The sequence below is a fragment of the Neocloeon triangulifer genome, unplaced genomic scaffold (assembly GCF_031216515.1).
Source record: "Neocloeon triangulifer isolate White Clay Creek 2 clone unplaced genomic scaffold, ASM3121651v1 ptg000017l, whole genome shotgun sequence".
In the NCBI taxonomy this organism is placed as follows: domain Eukaryota; kingdom Metazoa; phylum Arthropoda; class Insecta; order Ephemeroptera; family Baetidae; genus Neocloeon; species Neocloeon triangulifer.
In genome coordinates, this window is record NW_026775559.1 from 1,635,353 (window position 1) to 1,660,441 (window position 25,089).

General features: G+C 35.7%; 2 protein-coding genes across 6 annotated transcripts in view; one reads left to right on the forward strand and one right to left on the reverse strand.

The window, feature by feature from the left end:
• LOC132203029 (gonadotropin-releasing hormone receptor) overlaps positions 1–24,054 on the reverse strand; it is a 53,981-nt gene extending 29,927 nt beyond the window's left edge. The window contains exons 1-3 of one of the 2 annotated variants that reach the window (XM_059630452.1): positions 23,845–24,054; positions 23,695–23,789; positions 7,620–8,137 (exon numbers count right to left, since the gene is read on the reverse strand). In XM_059630452.1, the coding sequence (XP_059486435.1) occupies positions 7,620–8,123 (504 nt within the window). In that variant the 5' untranslated portion in view covers positions 8,124–8,137; positions 23,695–23,789; positions 23,845–24,054. Of the gene's footprint in view, positions 1–7,619; positions 8,138–11,325; positions 11,492–23,694; positions 23,790–23,844 lie in introns of those variants that run through there. The other variant, XM_059630453.1, reaches the window with a different exon arrangement.
• Positions 24,055–24,181: 127 nt separating this feature from the next.
• The window catches only part of LOC132203584 (uncharacterized), a 139,301-nt gene continuing 138,393 nt past the window's right edge, over positions 24,182–25,089 (forward strand). For all 4 annotated transcript variants that reach the window (XM_059631458.1, XM_059631457.1, XM_059631462.1 and 1 more), the window contains exon 1: positions 24,182–24,395. The gene's annotated coding sequence lies outside the window, so the exon portion shown is untranslated. The remainder of the gene's footprint in view (positions 24,396–25,089) is intronic.

Consider the following 25,089-nt stretch of genomic DNA (forward strand, 5'->3'; position numbering starts at 1 on the left):
ATTAAAATAAGAAAAAAAAATTCATTCCAGGCGCTTCAAAAATATTCAGATAAAATGGATAATCCTGGTATTTATTACAACAAATTGATGGAAATATTTGCTTGCGATATTTTAGAATTTTTTCAATGCATTTATTTCCTTTTGAAAATAGTATAAAATAAGGGTATATTTGAACGCTATTTTTATTAAAAAGCTTAATTGCGCACTGGAATACAAAATATAATTATAGCAAGCTTATTACGCTCTAACTACCGTGAAGAGGTGGCTTAATTCGCCCACTTACTCAATGCAGGAATGGAAAGAACGTTGAGAGCGCATCTTCTTCCAATGGACGATTATCGAACGCTCTGTGTGGAAAAGCAGATTGCAAAAATATACTTCCATGTATCGCAGACGAGCAGGAAAATTAGGTCGCTCGCGCATTCCCCGCCGGCAAAAAGTGCAGTACATACATATTTATTTACTAATAGGGTCGAACTCTCAATTTACTTCCAAAAGCCTGCAGGATAAATGGCGAAAGAGTCGCATACGTTTTTGTTGGATCGCCACCAGCGGATGTGCGACATAAGAAAATTGAGGAAAAATAATAATGTTTTTAATTAAAAATTCATCCATTATTTTGTAGAACATCTCTGCTTGAAAATAATCAATTCGCTGCCTCCGGAATTTTGATTCATACATTTAAATGCATATCAGAGCTGCGGGAAAGAGAAATAAGCGGCGCGATGTTTTTGCCATTTGTTTTCCGCACAACTTTTTGTGGCAAGCGGCCAGGCTCGTTAGCAGCGCGTCCGTGTCTCTCGCAGGCCGTATTAGTTTGTTTCCTAATTAAGCCAGATATTTAATTTCCTTTTTCAGCTGTGATTTAATTGTTTTTGCTGAAAAGTATATTAAAAACTTCTGAAATAAAATTAGGTAGTAGGGCGTTGTGGAAATTTGACGATGTTCAATGGATTTTAAATTTTTTATTTGAAATTGGACGATTTTTTTTATTGTAAAATTTGCAACTAAAATTAAAATTGGCATCTCTACAAAGTTTCACCTGCTTTCTGCTTATTGTTCAATCACGATTTGAACTTCAAAAATTTCCATTTTATATTCAGGAATAAATTATTTACCAATTTGATTTTTTTTTTAAATTTCATCCTTTGCGATACATGTCATTGAGATAAATAAAAATGAATAAAAAAATCAAATGGCCAAGTTTTGATTTTTGAACTGAATATCGTTGGTACTTTTTTAACATCAAAAGGTGATTTTGTTCCATATTCATCGTCATTGTTTTTTGATCACGGTGTCCTTGACTCTTCACCTGCTGCAGCAGTTAAAGTGTTGGAATGTTGGAGAAAATTACACTTGATTATATAAAGAGAGCTTGAGTACAACAACGACCTTAACTCACTCAATCATAGCGCACTGCTCTTAAGAGGACGATCCGCTTAGCAACGAAACGCAATTTAGTTGTGGGCATTTACGCATCTCAAGCACGTGGCCAGCTTTTGCCCAAGTTTCACTCAATAGAGAACTCAATTAGAGATGGACCCTAAAAAGGTTTTTACACGAAATAAAAAAATTTGAGTTTCAGCTGCATTAATATAAGCAAAAAAAAAAATATTTCTCACTTTAGTAATTGAGGCCTAATTTATGTTCCCAAATAGTTTCATTTTTCACTAAAAACATTTCTTTTAAACCTTCAAAAGCCAATTTTCCCGGTGGAAATTTGTATAATCAAGTTTTTTTTTAATTTGTTAAAAAATTGAATAATTTACGCCATTATGCCGGCAGTGTTCACCCAAAACACGATTTCCCTTTCTGCACGATACATGCTGCGGTCAGGCGAAAATACATACGTATGTATATGTTATTACATAATCAACCAACAAAAGTCCACCGTGTGCGAAGCAAGTGCGCCGTATATAAATAGGACCTTTGTCGCGGCGGCTCTCAATTCATCCAGCTCGTGAACACGACCTCGTCCGTTGGGGACCAACTATTAATTGCAAATTTGCATCCTTAATTATGCATACGAGTCCACTAGTCGATACCTCTGAGGTCACGGAAATTTGCGTCTGAATTATATGTAGAAGCAGAGCCAAAACAAATAAAGATTAACTGCCAACTGATGTATGACATAGTTTCTTACAATTGAAAGGAATCGTATAAATATTAAATATTTAACTAGTCACTGAATGTTATATAATTAATAATATGAGTGTGTGAGTTAGGCTGATAAACGTAGATCTGCAGAGTCTATGAGGCACATTAGTTCCCAGCATTTTAAAATTTAATATTTTTTTATAAATTGTAAAAATAAATTCAATATATAGTATTAAGAAATGTTCCTGCTTTATATTATTTAAAATGTTGCAATTCATTTTGATTTTATATTAATGTAAAATTTAAATTTCTCGTTGAAGGGAAAACACCATTTTCACTGGTTTTTGTTACATTTGTCAGACGTCAGACCAAGTACCTTATTTGGGAAAAACGCCCACTCATGCACTCGACCAACATTAAAGATATTGATGAGATTTATTCCCCAAGGAGCGCCGGCAGACATTGATTTGTACCTACAAAAAAATCGCTCTCCATTTGCGCGAGAGGAATTGTTTGCGTTGGCAGTTGCTCGAGAGAGAAATGGGTTCATCGCACCGCAGGTGCACGTTTGCTCAAAGAATTCTTTGAATGGCGCATGCAAATTCACATCACACAAACTTTTTTCAAATCTGCATGGTGACAAACAAAAAATAGCTGCGCCGCTTGGGGAAAGTAAAGGGAAATAGAATCCCATCTCGGTTCTTTTTTCGTCAAATTAATTTTTTTTGGTCGATTTTCCAGCGAGCAATGCGTGCATTTGAAATCCTTGGAATTAAAGCAGAGCAGAAAACAATGAAATGTTTTTGTGTGTGCGTCTCAAACGGGTAAAATAATCCACAAAGGACTGTTCATTTTTTCATGCGACGAAACACCGCCGCGGGTCCGTCTCTCGGCATTTGTTCAGGAAAGCGGTGTGCCTTATCAAGCTTTGCATTCGTGCTGGAAAATATTTATCGGAAAATAGAAGAGCGCGAGTTGGATGACGGATGTGCACAAATTAATGCCTTCAAGGCTTCATTCAATACGCTCACCAAATTTACATTTCGTTTCCAAATTCAAAATGGTTTCTTGGAAATAGCTGATTTTGCAACTGTGTTGCCAATTAATTACAAATGAAGCTAAAGAAAGGTAAATTTAATGTTTACCTAAACTGATTATGCAGAAGTTTTGTGTAAAATATAAGAATTTTTTTAAAAGATTTTCAAAACTATCAAATAAATAGTTTTGTTTAATTTATCAAAATTCTCTGCATCAATTCATTTAATTTGTCTCTAAAACAAAACCAAAAGTGTAAAAAAATATAAAAGAAATATAGGTTAACAATTGAAGGCTTAAATTTTAAATTTCATCAGATTATTTTCATGGTATATTTACAATTACGGTTTATATTTTATATCTTGAAATGTTTGATTAAAAAAAAATTCATATTAATGGTTCTCTTCATTTAAAATTACATTTAAATAGACACTTAACAATTAACGGATCAATAAAAAATATTTTAAATAAATAAATTTGCCTCAAAAAATAAATTTTAGGAAGCTCTTGCGTCGCAGCTGCCAGTCAGTTTGCATTCACGCTTGTAAACCAAACTTGATCATCGGGAAACAACGCATCAAAAATGACAGGAATATATTAATTTTTTTTCTTGGCGTTCATTTTTTTCACATCCAACAGACTTTTGACGCCTGACAAAGTGCGCAAGAGCGAAAGTAACATCAAAGAAGTGTCACCACCGGTTGCATAGGCGAGCGACTGGTTCTCCTCTCATCTGTGCAGAAGAGTGGACCGCCGCGCGCTCTTTTCAAGCTTTCTTCTTTTCAAGTCGCAAAGAGCCTTTTATTGGGTGGTGCACAATTCAAACAGTCCGTCCGTCGCTCTCTGATGGGCAAAATATATTGCTTTGGCCGAATCACAGACTCACAGACGGCACGCGCGCTCCTCGCCACCCCCTGTCAGCAGTCCACCCCCGTAACCTTCATATATGCCAACCGATCCTATCCAGATTGATTTTGCCACTGACACTGTTTATTTTTTGGCAGAGAGCGGTGTGATTAGAGCGGAAAGCCCGACGAGAGGCCCCTTTTGGTATAAAAGCGTCAGAGAGAAAGAAAACCGCCGATGGCTGACTATGCGAAAAACGCGGAACAAACGCACCAACAGAATAATTATAGCCGGCAACTTTGTGCAAAAATTTGGTTAAAACCACTTGAATCAAATTTTACGCAAATTTCCCCAGATTCAACCCATAGACGAGGCAGATAATTACAATTCCCACAAAACGTTGATAAAATATTTCTAAATGGTTTAGAAAATTTTAACTACAATTTATTTATTTATAAATTTCAAACATTAATGAAACTTGCACATTTATAGGAGTTTCACTGTAGTTTTTGACATTTCCCTTTCTCATATTCTTAGATAAGATTTATTATTCAATACATAAATTATAAATATTGTTATAGATGGAAACTTATCAGAAGATATGAAATCGATAAAAAAATGTTAAATATTGACATATATGATAAATTTAGTATTTTAATAATACCTTTTTGCCGCTTTTTGCTCAACATTTTTTTTTATATACAATTAAGTATGTAATAGATTCTGAAAAATACCATCATCACTCAAGGAACTTTTATAATTGTTCTCATTGGATTCATTAAAAATTTGCGCTCTGCGTCTGGAGCTAATTTCACTTAGAATAAGATTTTTGCATCCTTATAATTGGTAGGTAAATAATCAAAGAGACCTTCAAATTTCTGTTGTGAGCAGAAATAAGCCTCTTAAGCACGTTTTGCTTGTTTTGTATTGTGGTGGATGATGTGTGCAATTGTCCTGAATTAGAATCGGAGACCACAGGTGTGGGTGAAGGGGTCGCTCGCTTTCGGTGCCACTTGGTGAAGCAGCATAGAGGCCGCTTTGAATGAATTATCCTTACGTGTCAAACACGGCGAACGAACGGATGGTTAATGTGCGAGCGGAGAGCAGGTGTATTATTCCACAGCCCAGCCGGGCTGTCGCCCTCCAAATTAATTATTTGGCCTCTTGTGAATAAAAATCTGGCAATTGTGCAAGGAGAGGACGGGCAGCTGCTCATTAGCATTCAGCTGCTTCTGCAGCCATAGCACTGGCTCTTCTCTATGTTACAGCACAAACGCGCGTTCAACAAAACATGCACGTATTCATTGGCAATAAGTATGTTTTTAATTAAATTAGATGTGATTAAAAGTATTGAATATAATTGACTTTTGTGAAAATTTCACTTTATCACAATAAAGGCGATTTTCTAGAGATCTTAACTGACACGAGTCCCAGACAGAGTCAGTTTTTTTGAAGTTAAATTTCAAGTGAGTACTTTTTTTAAGATTTAATAATTTTATATTTTTTATTTCAATTTGAAATACATAATATATATTTGGTAATTAAGTACATACTAATTAGTTACACACACGTGTAAAAAATTTTGCATACATATTGAAATTTTCTATGGCTATTTTTTTCAACTTATTCCCAAATTCTTTTAACAAATTAAAAAAAAACTGCCTCAACCGTTTTTTTTTTAATTTAATTATATATTTGATACAATTAATTAATATAAATTGTTCTTCCTTTGGCAGAGTTGGAATCGAGTTTGAACCACAACATTTCCAACACCCCTGGTGCTGGATATTCATGGCGGCGCGGTGACAGCAACTGCGTTAATGAGCAGACTGGCTGGATTATTACTGTTGATTGGTGCCAATGAGCGAGAGATCATTATTCCCAAATGAAAAACTTAATCATCGCCAACGAGGCAAGACACGTGCCCATAAACAATACAAGAAAAATAAACATTTTAAAAGCAGTCTTGGAAAATTATTTTAATCCCGAGTCTTTAGTGTGCTTGTAAAAAAGGAAAAGCCACGGAATTTAGAAATTTTACTTATTTCTTTTATTTTAATTCTCCTGCAAATTAATTCCATAATTGCTAAAAAAACAAAAATTGGAATCTTCTTCCTCTTAAAACTTTTAATTTTTTTTTTAATTCACTGGGAACATATTTTTTACAACATTCTAAACAAAAACCCTTTTCAAATTGGAAAATAAGCAGAAAATTCATGGAAAGAAGCAGGAAATTTTGGTTTTGTTATCTTGAAAACTTATAAACCTTTTTTTCTTTGCAACAAGGTTCACCCTGTTTAAATTTTTCATGAAATCCACCCTCGAGTGTTACCATTCAATTTAAAGTCAGTCTTGCTTTATATTTTTGATCACGTGTAACCAGCATATAATTTATAATAACGTTTTAATTATCTAGCACAAAACTTTTATGGAGAGACACTCGAAACCCATTTTTTTCTTCTTGAAAATCTGGTTGAAGCGATGCAAAGTGCCTCAATTAAAGGAAACTGACTGTAGGTTCGATGCTGGAAGAATCGCAATAAATAAATCGCATGCACGCGTTGGTCTACAAATAGCGCGAGCACGTGGGCGGCTGGCTCTTAATCGAAAATTCTCCGGCTGGAAAGTGCATCGTCTCTCTCTCTCTTGCAAATGCAATTAGGCGAAAGGTCAAGTTTGCAGCTGCTGATGCAAAAAATGACGAGCATTTCATGGGTAGGGCGCGTGCTCTGCATTTGCTCGTGTCTTTAATTATACGCGAGATTAAGTGGAAGTGACAGGACGCTCGTTGAGGTTTGTTAAAAGTGACTGTTGGGAATTTAATGCCTTCCGTGACGATTCGCTACCCAGATTGATGCAACCGGTGCTACTCCGACGCTCACGTCTAAATTGAATCATTTGCCAAGAGTTTCCGCATGGGCGATCTGGAAAATATGCTCATTCTTTTTTGCCATTCAACTTTTCCTCAACGAGCGGCAAAAGGCAGCATATATTATTAAATTCTATGTTCCCCCCCTTTGTGCGAAACATGGGTTGGGGAATAATAATACTCTTTGAAACGAAAAATGGCTCTTGGAAAAGAATTTTTAGTTCCATAGGAATGTTTCTAATTTCATAAATTGAATATTCAGCCAGAAAATGCAGAGCACATGAAGAATCTGTCAGCCCATTAAGTTTTTGTGTGAGATAATAGAAAATATACTGTCAAGAAATTAAGATACATATATAGCATCAAAATTTTTCCAGCTTCATTCTAAAAATTCTTACATCTTTTAAAATTTTGTCTAGCAATTTTTTTATTTAAAGGAAAAATTAGTTTTTCAAAGTTAGAAAAAATAGGCATCATGGCCAGGACTTCAAAAAGATAAAGAAAATGAAAGATTTGTATATTTTTTATTCATGCAATGAAAAGTAGAAGAAGAAAAAATAGTAGTTAAATTTAATTCAAGAAGTTAAAATCCAATGGTCACGGAATTTCTGATCTAGGAATTTTTATTCCATCTTGTTCCTTTTCATTTTAATGTTGACCTCAGATTGTATTAAATTGATTCATATTATTTGATTATTTTGAATAAATACGACTCTTTTGAGCCAACACTGAGATGGAAATGAGACAAAAAATGAAAGTAAAAAGGGCTTACCTGAGGGGCGCTGCAGATGGCGCTGAGGGCCCAGGCGCACGCGACGTACCTGTTGCAGGTCTTGGTGGTGAGGCAGTTCATGGGGTAGCGGACGGCGACAAAGCGGTCGACGCCGATCAGCACCAACACGTACGTGGAGAGGTAGAGTCCGAGCATCTGCGCGAACTTGAACAGTTTGCACGCCATGTCGCCGGCGTACCACTCGACGGTGTAGTGCCAGATGGCGTCGCCGCCGATGCAGAAGAAGGTGACCACCAGGTCGGCGATGCTCAGGTGCAGGATGAGCCGGTAGACGGAGCTGACGCGGTGCTTGCGGTGCCGGTGGATGCTGACGATGGTGGCCACGTTGGCCACCAGCGACGTCACCGCCATCACCGCCAACACCAAAGACTTGACGGCCGCCGCGTGCGTCAACACGGGCGCGTGCCGCAGACAGTCCTCTGACTCGCTCGCGTTTGAACGCTCGCACTCCTCCACAAACGTCGCGTTGCCCTCGCTCATCATTTATCAGTGTCTCACTGCGGGCAATATGAAGATTTATCAAATTAAAAACTTGAATTTAACAAAAGAATTAATCGCTCTTAAAAGTTATAAAAAAAATTAAAAATAAATTATAATATCTGAAACGTTGAATTTCCATATTATGCAAAAATTGCCACCTAAAATAAAACTGCTGTCCACTGCTGTCTGTGTTAAATAAAAAAAATCAGGTCTTTTCCCAAGCGTTAAGTCAGCCTTTCACTCATCATTTATAATTGTCTCACTGTGGGCAAAAACCTTTTATGATTGCTTGTTGCACTTAAATTGATTAATGTTTTAAATTTTTGTAATGTTTCAAAATTTGATTATAATTGTAAAAGATATGTAATTTTTTTCTCTCCTTATGAGAAAAAAAATATAATTACTTTGAATTTTATGATCGATGTATCTCGATATAGGCAGCGATTGTCTCTGCGATATCTCAATAAATATTATTTGCAACTAATATTTGAATTTTTGAGATGATTTTCGATAAAACTGGTATGTATGGTAGTATTATTTTAGAGAAAAGGTCGCGGTTGGTTGGTTTTTGCTCAAATTATTGGCTTCATGGACCTTGGAGACGCAGACATTAATTTTATTATTTATGATGAGCGGTTTTTAGAAAGTTGTCAGGCACAATAATTAATCCAATTTGGTGGTAATAAAAAATGATAAGAAGTGAATGAACATATAAAACCAACACTTGCGGGCATATAATTTGAGAGAAACTGATTCTCAAACGGCATTGACTTTGTTTTGATTTTTTGCTCCCGACTGCATTTCAACTACTTAAGAGGAAATGCACCTATTATGCGCGCATAAAAGCATTAACTTGATTATAAAAAACACGCGGTAGGACCAACTTGCGTTGGAACAAAAATAGGCCTGTCCTTTTTTTTTTTAAATAATTTATATAAAATAACTTGGCCGAATTTGGTCATGGTCTCTATTGTGGTTGTGTTTTTACGAGAATGACTGTTGTTAGTATTTTAGTTCTAATTGTCAGTGGGGGGAAGCAGGCTTGGCTCTACTCCGATGTGACCCTTTTACACCCATGTTATCTGCTTGCGAGTCTTATTGGGACCCCTGGTTTCAGCAGAACATGCTTGTTTCGTTTGCTCTTCTCAGCCCCGAGACAAGGGATAAATGGAGTAAATTTCAAATGTTTAATAAAAAAACAAATTTTCACTGAAATTTTATGGTGGACCGCCTTTCATCCGAAAGGAATTTGTCTGAAAATGCCTTTTTTTTAAATTATCTTATATTGAAATGTATCTATTTAATCACTCATTATTCACATTATAAAATCAATAAAACTAACTAATACTGTTCTATTGGAAAAGAAATTATTTTTAAAAAAAATTCAGATTACGGTAAAAAAATTCGTATAGCTCTGTATAAAATAATTATAATCATTTCCGAGGCGCTTGGATAATAACAGCCGAGCTCATATATATTGCAAATTTGCAAGTGAAGATCAAAGCCTTACAAAGGCAGGTGCTGACGGAAAATACATAATTAATTATCTGACACAGGAAAATCATCGTCAACCCCGTCACCTTCATATCGAGTCCAATAAATTCAATATAGTTGCATGTGCAGCGCTAACTTATGTGAGAACGCATATATTGAAATGTCAGATGCACGCGGTCAATATATGAAATGAGAGAGAGACAATGCAGCTCGTCCTCCCACGCACTCGCGCTCTGGATATTATATTGATGAAAAAAAGTAAAAGCGTTCCTCTGTCCCTGATAAATGGTAGCCAAGGGCGGCGGCAAAAGAACGACATGAATAAATAGAGCGTATAAAAAAGGTACCTTTGTATGATGAGTACGTGTGCAGTTTTATTACTGCATTTTCCCATTGTCAAGTGGAGCTAACGGTCCCGAGAGTTAAAAGTTGCAAACACCCTCCATCGTATCATAAACAGCTCGGCGTTCAACCTTTGAGGGAGAAATTACAAAAATAATTCGCAACTTTTCAGTGGGCGGTTTATTTGCTGCAGTGAGTTTTTATTATATCGATGCGTCAAAACTCCAATTAAAAAAGCACTTTTGCCATATCGGACGACAGTTGGCGGGAATGCGTTGATTGACATTGCGCGTGAATCTAATTGCATGTCCTTATATGCATACCCAGCCAGGCCGTTTTGTTTTATAGTTTACCCCTCGATATAGCACCTCACCTCTCTCCCTCTAACAAATTGTCAAGCACGCCGCTTCGATTTTCCAGCTTAGATTAAATTTGCCCCTCCGAACGCAAACAAATCTCCAATACCCACAGTACTGGAGAGAGTTTCATATATGCATATCTGATTTGATGAGAAAGCGAAAAAATTGGATTTGACGTGCGCTAGACTTTCTTTCAAGCCAAATCAAATTCGTAAATTCAATAAAATTCTGATCGATAAGGTGAAGGATATGTGAAATTTATGTTACCGGAACTAATAAAAATACGCAAATTATTAAAAATTTGCAAGGATTTAAATCATAACTAATAACCCAAATGCCTCTCTTTAAAATAATTTCCAGTACACCATCATAGAGGAAGGATTACAAAAATCTAGAGAAATGGATTTTTTTTTTTGTAAATGTAAGTTAAAATTAAATAATTTTTTCAATAAAACTGCTCAATTTAAATTCATATATTGTTGTAAACGACAGTGTTTAATAAATTTCTGATCTGATTTAATTTAAATTCATTATTCATCAATTAAACTTTATATTGCCCGTCATTGCATTACGAAAATATAAAATTATAATATGAATTTTTTTTCACATTGAACTTGTGGGAATCAGAAGTAGCAATTTTTACAGGAGAGATCCTGATGAGCCTTATAAAAAAATCACAATTTTTATAGTTAAATACAGTATATATTCAGTTAATCTCACGAATCTAAATGATTTGCCTTTTTTTCTGTCCAAGTAGCATTTCCATTTTTATGTTGCAAAACCGAGTCTATGAAATTTTTGACTTCATTAAATTTGGTTGACTTGGATTAACTGCGAACAACTCTCACAACGCTTAAAATTTGCAACGGACCGGCATGCATCAAAAGATAAAATCCTGGCCGACCTTGAGAACAACCCGATCAGCAAGTTAAAAAAAAATATCAGGCAGACTAAACATTTATAAATGTTTTTAAAGAAAAAAAAAATGTGTAAACAATCGTAACATTTACCTCCATTAAAACGAGCAATTTCTTCAGAAGGTGAATATTTTGAAGTCCGCACAAATTTAGGTTCTTCTTGGAATCTATGCACTTGATTAAAATTCTGAAATGAACACTCGCGGCGACGAGCTCGCGCGCGCGGAGAGAGCGAAGCTGCGTTTGTTGCTGGCGAGAGCAGCGCGCACAGTGGAATGATGGAAAGATCGTCTCTCGCTGGCTGGCTTGGGCTGGGTCAACCTCCCGAGCATCAACAGCCGCATGCCCGCGCGCCCACCGCCATACCGGCCGCCGCTCCGAATTAAACTCTTGCTCTTTTTTGCTCGTCGCCACCAGCCTTTCTCACGCACGATAAAAAAAGAATTCCGCCACCTGGTCCAACAAGTTATGCATAAGTCAAGGCATGCCGCCAAATTGCTTCTTTCTTGCGTAACAAACAACACGTGTGTCCAATTCGGAACTTTTCTCATTGTTTCCGAGGCGTAAAAATTTTACTTCTCTTCGGGCGAGTCAGTCCGCCAAGTTGGAAACTTGAACGATATTTTATTTTTAACACATTTAATTATTCAATAGGAGTGGATTTTTTTTATAAAATCTAGGCGCAAGAAATTTTTGCAAAATTTAATTTAAAATTGATGTTTCTTAAAAAATCCGATTTTGCGAAAAAAATTTCGTTTATTATTATATAATTATAATTAATAATCATTATCAACGATTAGGTTAGTAAAATGAAAATCTTGAACATTAACCCACTTTAACCAGATAATTAAAAATTCATGTGGCATTGAAAATGTGTATGCTTATTTAATATTTTCAACAAATAAGTAATGTATAAAAAAGGAAAAAAAATATATACCAAATTATTACCATGCTTTTTAAATAGCCAGGTTAAATAACTAAATTTTTCTAAAAAAATTACCTTCAAATTTAAAATCAAATCATTTCTACAGAGTATTCTATATTTAAACTGCCCTCATCTTGTTGGGTATGCGAAAACGTAAAATCAAATGTTAAAAATGGGGGCTACCATAGCCCACCATAGCCATTAAGCTAAAAAAAAACTGATTTTGCTAAAAATATTACCCTAATTTATTTTTTTTTTTATCATGAATAGCTTACTGATTAAAACCCAAAATTAGAATGTACATTTTGCGTCTATAGAGAGCAATGTGCAAAAATTTTAAAATTCTTTCATGTAGGGCAAAATGAATTAATAATTTCATCTTGCATTTTGATAATTGTAGACTCGGGAAAAAAGACCTTTTTTTCGAACAAAGGTTATTCTGATTTAAAATACAGAAAACTAAAAATCTGCTTTAAACGTTTTTTTTTATAATTTTCCATTTACAAAGAATTTTATTTAGAGATTTTGAACTACCTTTCTTGCTTTTCTCGACTTCATTGTAAATAATAAATTCAACAGAATTGTGTATAAAGGGTTAATTAGTTTGAAAGTCAAATTTTTGCATGAAATATTTAAAAAAGATTAAAAGATTTACAATGATTTCCTTTGATAGTGACAATTTAGTAGAATTTAAGATTTATCCATCCTAGAATATTGATTTTCTTTTGCAAGCATTCTTACCACATAAGGAAAAGCAAGCTTACCTTTTTTCTGGTGGCGCGGCATGTGTGGTATCCGCGATCAGAGCCACATTGAAAGCATCTATCTCAGTAATGCGTTGGCGGCGAAAATTTAGCACTCTGGGGATCATTGGGTTCGGGCCGTCTTCTAAAATGCAGCGGTCAGGCGTGACGCACGAAGCTGCCTCTCCAGAAAAAGAGCATAAACTCCCTCGCCCCAGCCTCGCCCATAAAAGGGGGTTTTTATATTCCATGACTGTAGCCGGCATTTTTTTGCTGCCGCCACCGCGTCGCAAATCGCGATCAGCACAAAAGTGATAGATGCAATCACAAAGCCAAGCGCACTCTCACACTACATTTGTCTCGGTCACTCGTGTGTCTATCAGACAGGAACATTTATTCAAATTTTGCACTCACGCTGTTCATTATTAATATTAATGTTATATGGAAATTACATATTAAGTTTAGATCGGGCTAGATATTTATTTTAATGCATACGTTGGATATAAAAAAATGGATAGAAGTAGGCTATGCCAACTTTCAATTTGACTCGAGTAAATTTGCACAACCTTCTGAGCTTTTGTCAAATTAAAAATACTTTTCCCGAACCTCTGCAGGGGTCACCTCAGTCACCTGTGGCAAAATCTTTGATCTTAGAAGGAACAAAATCCAAGTCAACCAAAGGTCATTTCAGCGCCTTCAGCATAGGGGTTTAATTTTTTAGAAGTCAAAATAGGTAAAGCACGCACTGACCCTAGATTCGGTACTCTTCTTTGAAACTAATTACATTTTTAATTGAAGTAGCTTTTTGGGATTTTTTTTTAACTCGACTAAATATATACAGTCTGTAAGTGGCTTAACAAATAAATAATATGAAATAATAAATTTTAACTTATTTTTAAAAAAAATTTACTCAAAAAAGACATTACTAAAATCCTAAGTCAAAAGAAGCGTGTTTCATAATAAAAGATATTTTTTAACATACAAATTATCCAGAAGAATTGTTGAAATTTTTAGCTTCCAAGGATTAGCGAAGTGATAAAACTTTTGAGCTTGTCTAAAAATCGCTGATAATTTCAGAAATATCAAGTCTATCTCTCTCCATATCAGAAATTCAATTATAAGAGCATAATATATTATTATAATAAGAAGTGGTCGTGGTGGCATTGATTAGTTTGCTCTTGCAGGTATATTAAACACGCACCCAATCCGCTCAGAGAACACAATGTATATGAACTGATAAATATGATAATCACATTGTTCAGCGTATTGTTCAATTTGCTTTCTGCGCAGCCAGCAATTGACGATCATCCAATTAAGAGACGCATGGAGGATTGGAAGCGATGAACTGCATGACCAGCGAACGCAGCTGACGTCATGGATAAATTCATTTTATTCGACGGACAAAAGTGACTAATCGCCGTGAATTTGCCGGCAAATCAGTCACGCCGCAGCAAACTTTCGAGTAAGTGGGGCAAAAGCGCGACTTTCTGCTGCAGTTGATCATTTTCTAGAATCACAATGCCGTGCGAATATCGAATCAGTGCACAGACGTGATTTCTGGAGCGTAATGCGCAATTGTGAGAGTAATGCTGATTTTCAACTTGCATAATGTGATGCGGCCAATCATTCCAGAAAGCTTCTTCTGATATAGCTCTGCTGACTTAATCGCGCGCACCCCTTTATCGCCAATGGAACGGCGTCCTCAAAATTGTATCTTAGGAAACGCAAAGAACATATAGAATTATTAAATCATTTTTTAGAGTTCTCTTATATTAAAGTTGCAGAAGTATGCTGGCGTTTGGATAATTTTTTTATTGAATTTAGATAATCTATTAACTTTTGAAAAAAATCATTGAGAATTATATCATTCTGATTAAAAATTTTTTATGCTACAATTAACTTTTTACAATTAATAAGACTCTCTTTGCAGAATTATTATTCTTCTATTATTACTGTTTTTCAGTATTAATAAAAAAAAATAAAACTTCAATCAAATAATGATTTTGGGTTATAAAAAATTGCTTGTTTTCATAGATTTTAAAAAACTATTTTCTTCTTGAAATTCAGTGCCATATCATAAAAACAAAATCGTTATATACTTTTTTTCGTTTCTTCAATCGTCTGTTAAAAATAGCTTGAAAATTGGTAGCTCATGTGTTGACTCAAAATATTCGTGCTCATTTAATTCCCCCAATAATCATAGTGTCAGAGAAAATTAGTTGATTGACTAAAGCTCTTATTATTTTAGTTAAGAAAAGAGTTAAATCTTTATAAAAATATTTAAAAAAGGAAATTATTTAATGATTTGAACACTGAAGATTTAACAAAACTAAAATGAATGTGTAATAAAAATTAGTTTAAATTTGTACAATTCTCTGCAGTTCTACACAATTTGCAATCAGGCTCGACTTGAAGCTCACGGTTGCATAATAATAATAATTTTGCGCGTCTTCCCCCAATCAAGTGTAAGCAGTGTTGACAGTGACAGATGAGCAGCATTTAGCTGGTGAGGTGCTGCTTTATGCTCCGGCGCCTAATAGAGCGTAGACGCAGCAAAAGACAACACCGGCGCAACGATTTGTTTCCACACCCGCCGACACTCCGGCGCTCATTAACAACTTCTGATTAGATTAATTCCGAGCTTTGAACTGAATATTAAAGCTGCGTGCCCTGGGGATCGATGCAGCACGCAGCCGAGATTGCGGAAAAATATTATCTACAAAATTTGGTGTTTCAAATTTTGCTCTTTGAAGTTTCACCAAGAATTCTCAAGTGTCATATGAATTCGAAAAAAGAAGAGTAACAGTTTCCACATTCTTCGTTTAATGTTTAATTAGCAAAGCTTTGAAACTAAAATATGGATATTTGGCGAGCATCGTCACCATATTTAACCAGACATAATAAATTGTGCTAGTCAAAGGAACAAAGCAGGAAGTCTTCTCAACTTTTTGATACAGTGGATCGTTATTCTGATCAAAATATTTCCTACTTTCTCTTGTTATACAAAATATTTCATTTCAAGCAAACTATATAATTACTATACACTTCTTTCTAAATTAAAAAAAGCGACAATAAAATAAGTATATACCTATTAAAACTGCACTTAAACTGGAGATTATTGCCACCGGGATGCTATTCTGCAGGTCTAGAATGGAAAAAATTGCTCCCCGCAAATGTGCAATTTTCGCCTGCATGTGTGTGCAGATCTGCGATAGCCCAAGGTTGCTGACATTATTCCCATTATACTCTGCAGTGTTTGCTTCTCAAACTGTGACACACAAGTGCGCGCTTTATTAACAACAAACAGGTACGGTGCACGCGCGCTCTGTGTTTGCTTCGTCTAACGCGATTAACCGTACAATGGCAAACCATAAGCTGCAGCAAGTCGGTGCTACATAAAGTGTAAAATTCAATTTTGTTCTTCGTGTACCAATGGACCGCTCGCAGCCAGAAAGTTTCCTCTTGTGCATTCTTTCGATTAAAGATTCACTCTCTGCTGATGCGCCCGGAAACTTTCCCAATCTGATAACGATCGGGAGATGCGGGTGAAGGCAAACACGTCCGTCAATCAGGTTGAAAGTGCTCAATCAAATATAACGTACTTGCTCTTAATTCGCCAACAACTTCAAGGAGTTGAGGGAACAAGTTACTACATGATCGATTTGAGATGATCGGCTTTACATGGGTATGCAGCACGCATCACATACTTAGCTCGCAGGTTGCCTAACGAACGTGTGGTGGGTTGAAATTGGATAAGAAATTATAAAGAAGCTTTTATAGACAGTCTTTCTTATTTTTTCTATTATTTTTACAACAAAGGTCAGTCAGATCTTTGAGAATCGCGACGGCATGATCAAAACTGTGTGAGAGGTGTGAGAATAAAAACTACTTCTCAAATAATCTGTGATTCTTTTTGAGTATTTACATATTTTTTCATGCAATACTGTCAGATTAATTATATAATTATTTAATTTGAAGTCTGTTTCACTGTTTTAAAACAATTAGTACAAATTTGATACGGAGCTTCAGGCAAATATTTATTTCTAAGCAAAAATTATTTAAAGTAGAATAATAAAAAAGGTATTGATGTTATGGCTCAGACAGGAAATTTCTGGTTCGTTATAAAAGACTTAAAATTTGTGGAAAGAAACGACTCTACCAGGGAAATTTTAACTCAAATTTGAGTGAAGTCAAATTTTTTATTTTTTACTTGTAATTTGATTGTATAATTTGATCGAGAAAAAAAACGTTGGAAAGATTATTTCCCCCTTAAATTTAATAACTGATAATATTTTAATTTACAAGAGCGACTTCTAAAGAAATCTTGAATCAGGGAAAAACAACTCTATTAGTGAAACCAACTTTGTTTATAATAAAATTGAGAAATATGATCAATTATATTAAAAAAAATGCGCTTCGCTTGTATCCAGAGATTTCCATCGTCTCTTTCAAGGCTGATTTTACTGACTTCAAAGGATTAAATTTAATTCCCAATGAACCTTTTCTTTCTTTTGCTCAGCAAGATTTAATGAAAGAAAGAACGCCAACTCTGCTGTTCTTTAAATTTGTTCTGGATCAACAAACGTTATAATGAAGGGCGATCTAAAAATAGATCTTTCCTTAAATTGGTCTTATCAGAAGTCAATACAAATTTCAAGCACCTTAGATCTTCGTACAATTGTTTATAATTAGTTTGCGACTTTTATCAAGTGTTTATGAGAAATTTTTACTGATTCTAATTATTAATTGATTTTTTTATTCAGGTATTTTCCCAATTCAATTGTTCTCAACAACAACAAAAACTCATTAAAATTTTCATCAATCTCAATTGAATATATTTGTAGCAACATTTTCACTTGTGCGGACACAGCGAGTGACGTTTCTGGTGATAAATCGCGCCTGCGGGTATTTGCGCCTGGTATCAACGAGTTATTCTCTCGTGTGCAAGCGCGATGCAGGAACAAAACAACAATTAAACGCGTGCGGCACATTGGAAAGGGCGCCAGCAGCACACAGAGAGAAGTAATCGCGCGCGCTTCGTTTTGCCTGCTTCTCCTCATTAACACCGTAATTGGGTCGAAGCCATCCGTGATTTACGCATACAGCCTTGAACTTGATACATACGTGCTCTTTTCAGTCTCCGCATGCCTCTGCCAAAATTCATTCCCAAGAGGCGCGGGAGGGGGCAGGAATTTAATCATCAACTCGTTAATTTGGAGCTTAAGTGGGATTCGAAAAAGGTCTCATGGAGAGACGGCATATAAGGAAGATGGAGTGTTTGTTGACACTTTCAAGCAAGTTCGCGGCTCTTTAGAAAGAAATAAAGAAGCGCCCGAAATGATCTTGAACTTTTGAGAGGGTAGATAATATAGCATCAAGTTGACGTACTTTATGCTCATAAAAGTGACTTTTAAACATCAAATGAATAATAATTATTTGATGAACCAGTAAAACCCGTATGTGTGACTCCAGATACATTTAATACTATAATATTTTGCTCCTCTTATTGCGTTGATTCGTTTATTTAACAAATATTATTCTTAATTTGTTTCAGTGAGTGAGACATATTTAGTTAACTACCGCCATATTTTACCCTGTCAATAAAACTAACAGTTTAATTGGGTTCACATTAAATAAAATAATTTTTTATTTATCAGTTTTATAGTTTTGAAATATTTTTTATTTAAAAAAAAAAATCTAGAGTTTTCAGAAAGAATAGGTAAAAATTTGAGAAAATCCAAAAATTAAAATGATATCTGTTTGATTCAGTTTACAAGTTTTGCGTCTATTAAAGTATATTATCTAGAATTTTAAGAATAATTATTAATTCACTCTACAAATAACACCAGTTTTGACATTATTCAATTTTAAGTTGTTAACCTTCACTTTAACAAACCATGATTTTTTTAAACCCAGCCTTTGAAAAAACAGCCCGTTTTCAGTAAAGTAGAACTATTTGCACACCGATCTGTTGTAGCATAGGTGAGTGTGAGTGTATTGACAAACATCGCCCTGGGGACGCTTCGCGAATTGCGTCATGACACACGATTAAGGGGATTATTTCGACCCTCGCGCGCGCGTCCCTTCAGCATTGCCGAGGAACTGACCTACCCTTGGCGCAGACTACTGCATGCCGCGCACCGCATCCCCTCGCGCTAAGGGTGGCTGCCCACGCCATCTGTCAGCGCCCAAGCGGCGCTCCAGCTTCCCCAGATGGCACAAGGGTGCACACCCTCGCCCCAGTGCTTGTCCACCCCGACGCTAGGGTGCATCGCCTTGCCCAATTCGAAAACTTGTAATAAATAAGAGCATAATGCCATTTTAATTTGCGCCAAAACGAGCTAATTTCACTAATTTGCCTGGTTTTAAAATGTTGCCCCTAATTCCGTCGGAGGGTGATTTTGGTGTTTTTCTCCCTTCCAGACCCTTTCTCAAGGGAGAGTGCAGGAAATCCGGTCTTTTAACTCTTAGCGAGAATGTCTTTGCCACAACAATTAGCAATGTGCATTTGGAGCGAGCAGGCTGCCCACTTGAGCTTTCACCCTTTTCCGCCGACCGCTCTCTGGAAGGGTCTTACCAACTACGTAGTAATTATAGCCGCTCAAAAGTTATAAATGATTTTACTAGTCCCAGACGAGTGTCTTCTCTCTGGTACTGGCTCTCGAAATGAATTTAAATGTAATTATTTTTTGTTCCAATTTCTTTTGATGAAAAAGCGAATGTTAATTGAGATTATCTATAGATTTATTTATTTTTGTGTAAATTGCAGGGTGAAAATAAAACTTGATCCCTTCCTTTCGAATAGATCAATTTTTTTTTACAAAAATATCATCTTTGATAACGAGATTTCAAGAAATAGATAGTTAAAGTTTATAGTTTAAATTAATTTTCATTTGCGAAAAATATGTGACTGTAGATAAAAATACCTATTGGAAACTTTTCAAACTTTTATTACATTTACGTTTGTTAATTTATTCATCATATAAAGCAGGTGTTTTAACAGAAAATATATCAAAAGAAGCGTGATTCCTAAATCAATGCATAGTAATTTTTAATGCATAGTTTACATTCAGAAATTTATATTCAAATAATTTAATTTTTGTACACGATTTTGTTACTGAAATGAACAAATTTCTCTTTTCTGCTGCTGAATTGCAGTTTATTTTTTAATTTAACGGTTTTAGAAATTTCTTTGTAGTGATTAATTTAAAAAGAATTGAACTTTTGCCTGTCAATATTTTACGCTTTTGATGAAAAAGAGGCAGTGGTGAACGGCAGCTGCAAATTCAATTTTGTATCTTTGGCATCACGCATGAATAAATACATACGGTCGAGTGCGTGCAGAAATTTAATCTCTCGTTCATTGAAAAGCCCTTTAATTTCATCCTGCCCATGGCGTGTATAACATAGAACGCAAAACACAAACAATAAAGGGTCGCAGCAGTGGGGCAAACAATGTCGCGTTTTACTGGCAAATGAGGAAATTTTAATACCAGAGTGTGGCGCTATTGTGTATTCTGTAAAGTCATCTGCTCGTCGTCGGCACGTCGCGGAATATCATTAGATCAGTAGTCACGTTATTCATAAGCGCACACAGCAATATCTCAAGACGACACAACAACAACTTTTATTATTACAATAAAAGTCAGTTTGCCCCCTTCGATGCGGCCGTGCTGCATCGTCAGTAACGAGCCGAGTAATTTGCACGCGTAGTGCGTGATAAGCATTTGACCCTGGCAACCAAATAGAGAGCGATTTCCACCCTTTGATGAGACAGGGTGGGTGCGGTCTCTTTGTGCGCGACGCTGAATTAGAGGGAAGCCAATTACAACGGTGCAGAGTGCTACTAGGCAATCGTGAATGCAGCGCTCCATTGCTCTTTTCATATTAATATCACAAGCTCATTACGAATCGCACAATAATTTGTTGTTCTTTGTAGTCAGAAAAATTCAGAGCGGGATAATAGGTTTTGGTTCATTCTATTTTTATATAATTAAATTTTATTATTTAGATCAGAGGAACCTGATTAGCAGATATTTGTGATTTTATATAAAAAGAGATTTTTTTTTCTAAATTTTTAGAAAAAAGTTATGGGAATAACATTACATTAATTCACATTAATTTATTAAAGATAAGTTAACCCTTTGGTTAATCTATTTATTCTTCATAAAGTAAGACTGAGTAAGACATAGGAAAAATTAGGGCCTAAGTCTTGTGTTTAACAATTTCCACCGTAAGTGGCGTAATTTGTTTGTAATTAAGCAAACTACGGCAAAAAGTCTTTTTTAATAATTTCTCTCAATTCTGTTAAAGGATAACATATTATTATTCTAAAATTTACCATACAACCTATTTTCAAAGAAGAAAAATCTCAATGTTTTAAAATATTTATACGATATTTTACTCCGGCTAAGTTATTTTACTGAAAGCTTCTAATGAAATTTGATTAAGCTATCGTCGAAAAGCATAATTAAAACTTTAATACATGCATAAAAGCCTCTAAGTCTACCCAATATTACAAAAAGTTGTCAAAATATTTCTCAGAAACAAAAAGTGATTAAATTAAAATAAAAATCTTTGTTCATTGAAAGTTTAAAAAAATTTACCTTTAAATTAATATTAAAAAATTTGCTAAAGATCCATTGAAAGATGAATTATAATAAGATTGTTCGCCAGTCAATAAACAGTTCATCAAAAAATTTTAACCATCATTTCCATTACTCCTTTTTAAGAATACAGCTAGGTAAATAATGTAAATAAATAAAAAATGTAGTAGTTTTTCAAAATTGTGATAAAATCGAATTTTTGCACTGGAAAAATGTGACTTATCCTCCGAGCTCAAAAGTAGGTTAATTGTTTTGAGCTAATAATTTTATTCAGGTTCAGCCCAGGCAACAATCACATTGGAGCATCTCACACGCGGTTTGCCTTTACACTTACAGATCAAAGCGTGCCTCGCTTGAGGACAATTTCACTCTCTCGAATCGGAGCAATCGCTCAGCTATGAAATAGCTCGGCGCCATTGTCTCTCACTTGCCCATATCGAATTACACCGAGTGCAACAGTCATATTGTAAACACGTCTGTGTGCTTGTTTGTATCATGCTATGTGTGTGTGCAAATGCGAACCGACACAAAGTGCATTAGTAATAATCTGCGCGGCTCATATCAGCCCGAAGTGGCGTGTCTGGCAATTCAAATGTATACGTTTTGGTTTGTAGCGAAGCGTGTGTGTTTGTGTTTTGCGCGCAGAGAGACAAATTAATAAACAAGCTGCACTACCATTTCAATTAGCTCGTTAATCACATTACGCGCGACAGCCATTCTCTCTAATGGCGCGCGAAAAAATTATTTCCATTATGCATTGTATTATATTGCAGTGGTCGATGCTAAGTAATTACTTTTACCCTAACTGGAGCAACAGTTTTGCAACGAATGATCCGAAACATTACCATGATTGAAAAATGCCAATTAATTTTTTACTCTAGACTGGACATTCTTTGTACTTGTCCAACAGAATATAAATTAAAATATGCTAGAGAGCAATATTCAATCTCGTCGCTTAATAAAAAATAAAACTAAAAAAGTTTTGTTAAAAATTTTAAAAATTTTTATGTTTGATTTTGTGTGCTACTTATTGGATTATTTCTAGAATTCTTTAACAATAGAAAAAATTTCTTCTCTTATTAATAAAATGAAGGTAAAAAATATTAAAAATAGAATTTGATTCTTTGATGTTTGGTGAATATTTTTTAATGTGTGCAGAAATATTGTAGGAATCGATTATCATATTAAGTACGAGTCCTTCTTTATATTTCGGGCACGTTGAATAAATTGTTCATTCGTTATAAACTGGAGCTTTTGCAGCTCACGTGTATAGCAAGTCACTGGAGGACACATAAATGTACGAATGTTTTTTAAGCTTGCTTCTCTCGCACACACGCAGTTTTCTTGTAGCTCTCTCAGCACGGCATTTTCCCAAAGGGGCCTCACGTTGCCCTATTTTGATTTTGTTACCTAGATCGTGTCCTAGCTTTTTTCTTTAACACATCACAATCGTAGAGCAGCCGAGTAAAAATGGTTGCAGCTGCAATTGACAGGCGCTGCGCTCTCATTGCCCCTGTGTAATTGCCGCGCCGAGAACATATCCATTGCGCTCCAAATGGGTGCTCCACATTTTTCGCTGACTCTCGAATGCACTCGGGAAATCGCAGCTCTCTCACGTGAATTGCACCGTTTTCAGTGTGTTTCCACTACTATACTTATCAAGTGATTTCATAGCGAATCGAGGACGGTTATTTGCACTCGAATAATGCATTCATTTATCTGCGACAGCTCCAATTATCTGAGCCAAATAGGGCATGTTTGCATTAGAGCTTTACAATTTAATTTTAAAAAAAAAAACATTCAAAGGATTAAACTGGTAATTTAATTTTGAAGCTGGCAAAATTTCTGACTATCTTCCTAATGAATTTCATCCTGATGGAAAGTTACTCTAGATTTTTCAATAAAATTCAATTTAAACTTTTATGGACTGCCTCTGGATATTCTTATCAAATGCTTTTGACAAGCATTTATAGTAAAAATAATTTTTTTATACATTTTAAATTATCTAAATAGTAAGGGATGCCAGATAAGAAAATATTAATGCACTTTGAGGGGTGCCCAATTGTGTGACAACTGCCCTTAATTCCTAACAAAACACAATCTGGGCGATCAAAAAAAGTTGATTTCTTAGCTATGCCCAAATTCGTGACACAATTAACGGTAAAGATACATACATACTGATACATACCTTAAGTTATTTTCAGATCATTTCAATCTAAGGAGGGTGGTTCACTCTTGCGGAGGGTCGTGTTTTTCTCACCATTTTGGGACGGGAAAATCTCGCTGTAATAAATAATTATCAGGTGTGACAAGAATTAAAACTCAAAACAAAACTCACCCCTGCCGTACGCCAGCTCGGAGGTCCTGGTCCAGTGAATCCGGTTTTGGCAATTTTATCGCCGATTTTCGCTACTTCCGCCGACTTTTCATGGCACAAAATCATTCCGCAACACTTAAGATACACGTTGAAATCTCTTTAAAGACCTTTTCATAACTTAATTGGAAGAAATTAGCGTTAAAATGGCACAGGTGGCAGAATGAAAACCTCGTGGTGTGATTTATCACCCGATTTGACAAACAATGAACGCAATTGGCCGACCAATCACGTGACTTGTTACAATCATCTGTTAATTTCTGGAGGGAAATAATCAGGTGGTGGCCCCAGATGTGGCGGGAAGAGTGTTTATAAAACATCTGTTTTTGCCATTTTCCCATGGATTTCAATACTATAATCTCATCAAAAACTGTGCTGATAGTCATGAAAGCGTGCTTTTGAAGTGATTTGAACTGTGCTCTATAGTCGGCAAGAACCCTCAAAAGTCCATTTAAAGAAGAATGATGTGCTCAAATTCGGATGAAACGCGTGGAAGCCGTGAAACTCGCCACAAGGTAAGTCTTTTCAAATTACTCGATTATGAACGTATTGTTGGTTGTATATTTGTCCACATTCTTTACATTCAATTGAGCCGTTCAGGGGTGGGATTTTCCTGTCCCAAAAGGGCGAGAAGACTCGCTGCCCAGCGTAATTAGGTGATAAAATAATTCTTCTTAAAATAAACCATCAGTAAAAAATTCCAAAATTAACTCAATGTTTCAAAATTTTTAATCACTGAAATCGATTCGGATTGCATTTTGTGGTCATTTTTATTCAACCCTTTTAATTGACGAAGCAGAAAGTTCTACAATACTTTGAGATTGAAAGGGAACTAGAACCACAAGATTGGAATTAAGCAATTTTTTTCTACGATTTGGCAGTTCCGGGAGCACTTTTGCGCCAGGGCAATTCGCTCATGCATATTTCATGGGGCCGCTCTTTCGACGGACGAGTTTCTATTCATTGAAATTTTAAGGGGCATAAATTGAGACGCGCCTTGCGGGATATTCTATCGTCGGCCCAGAGGCGCGCACATTCTTCTCCAACTCTCCACTGCAGCAAAATAAACCCTTCGCCGCTCTTTTTATGGCGAGCAGGTGCTTTCGCTTCATACACCTGTGCGGCTCGGCGCTGATTGGGAAAATACTACAAAAGTGCCGTTTGCCCGCTTTTTTCTCTCCGCCTCACCTGGGCAGGCAGACTTCGTTT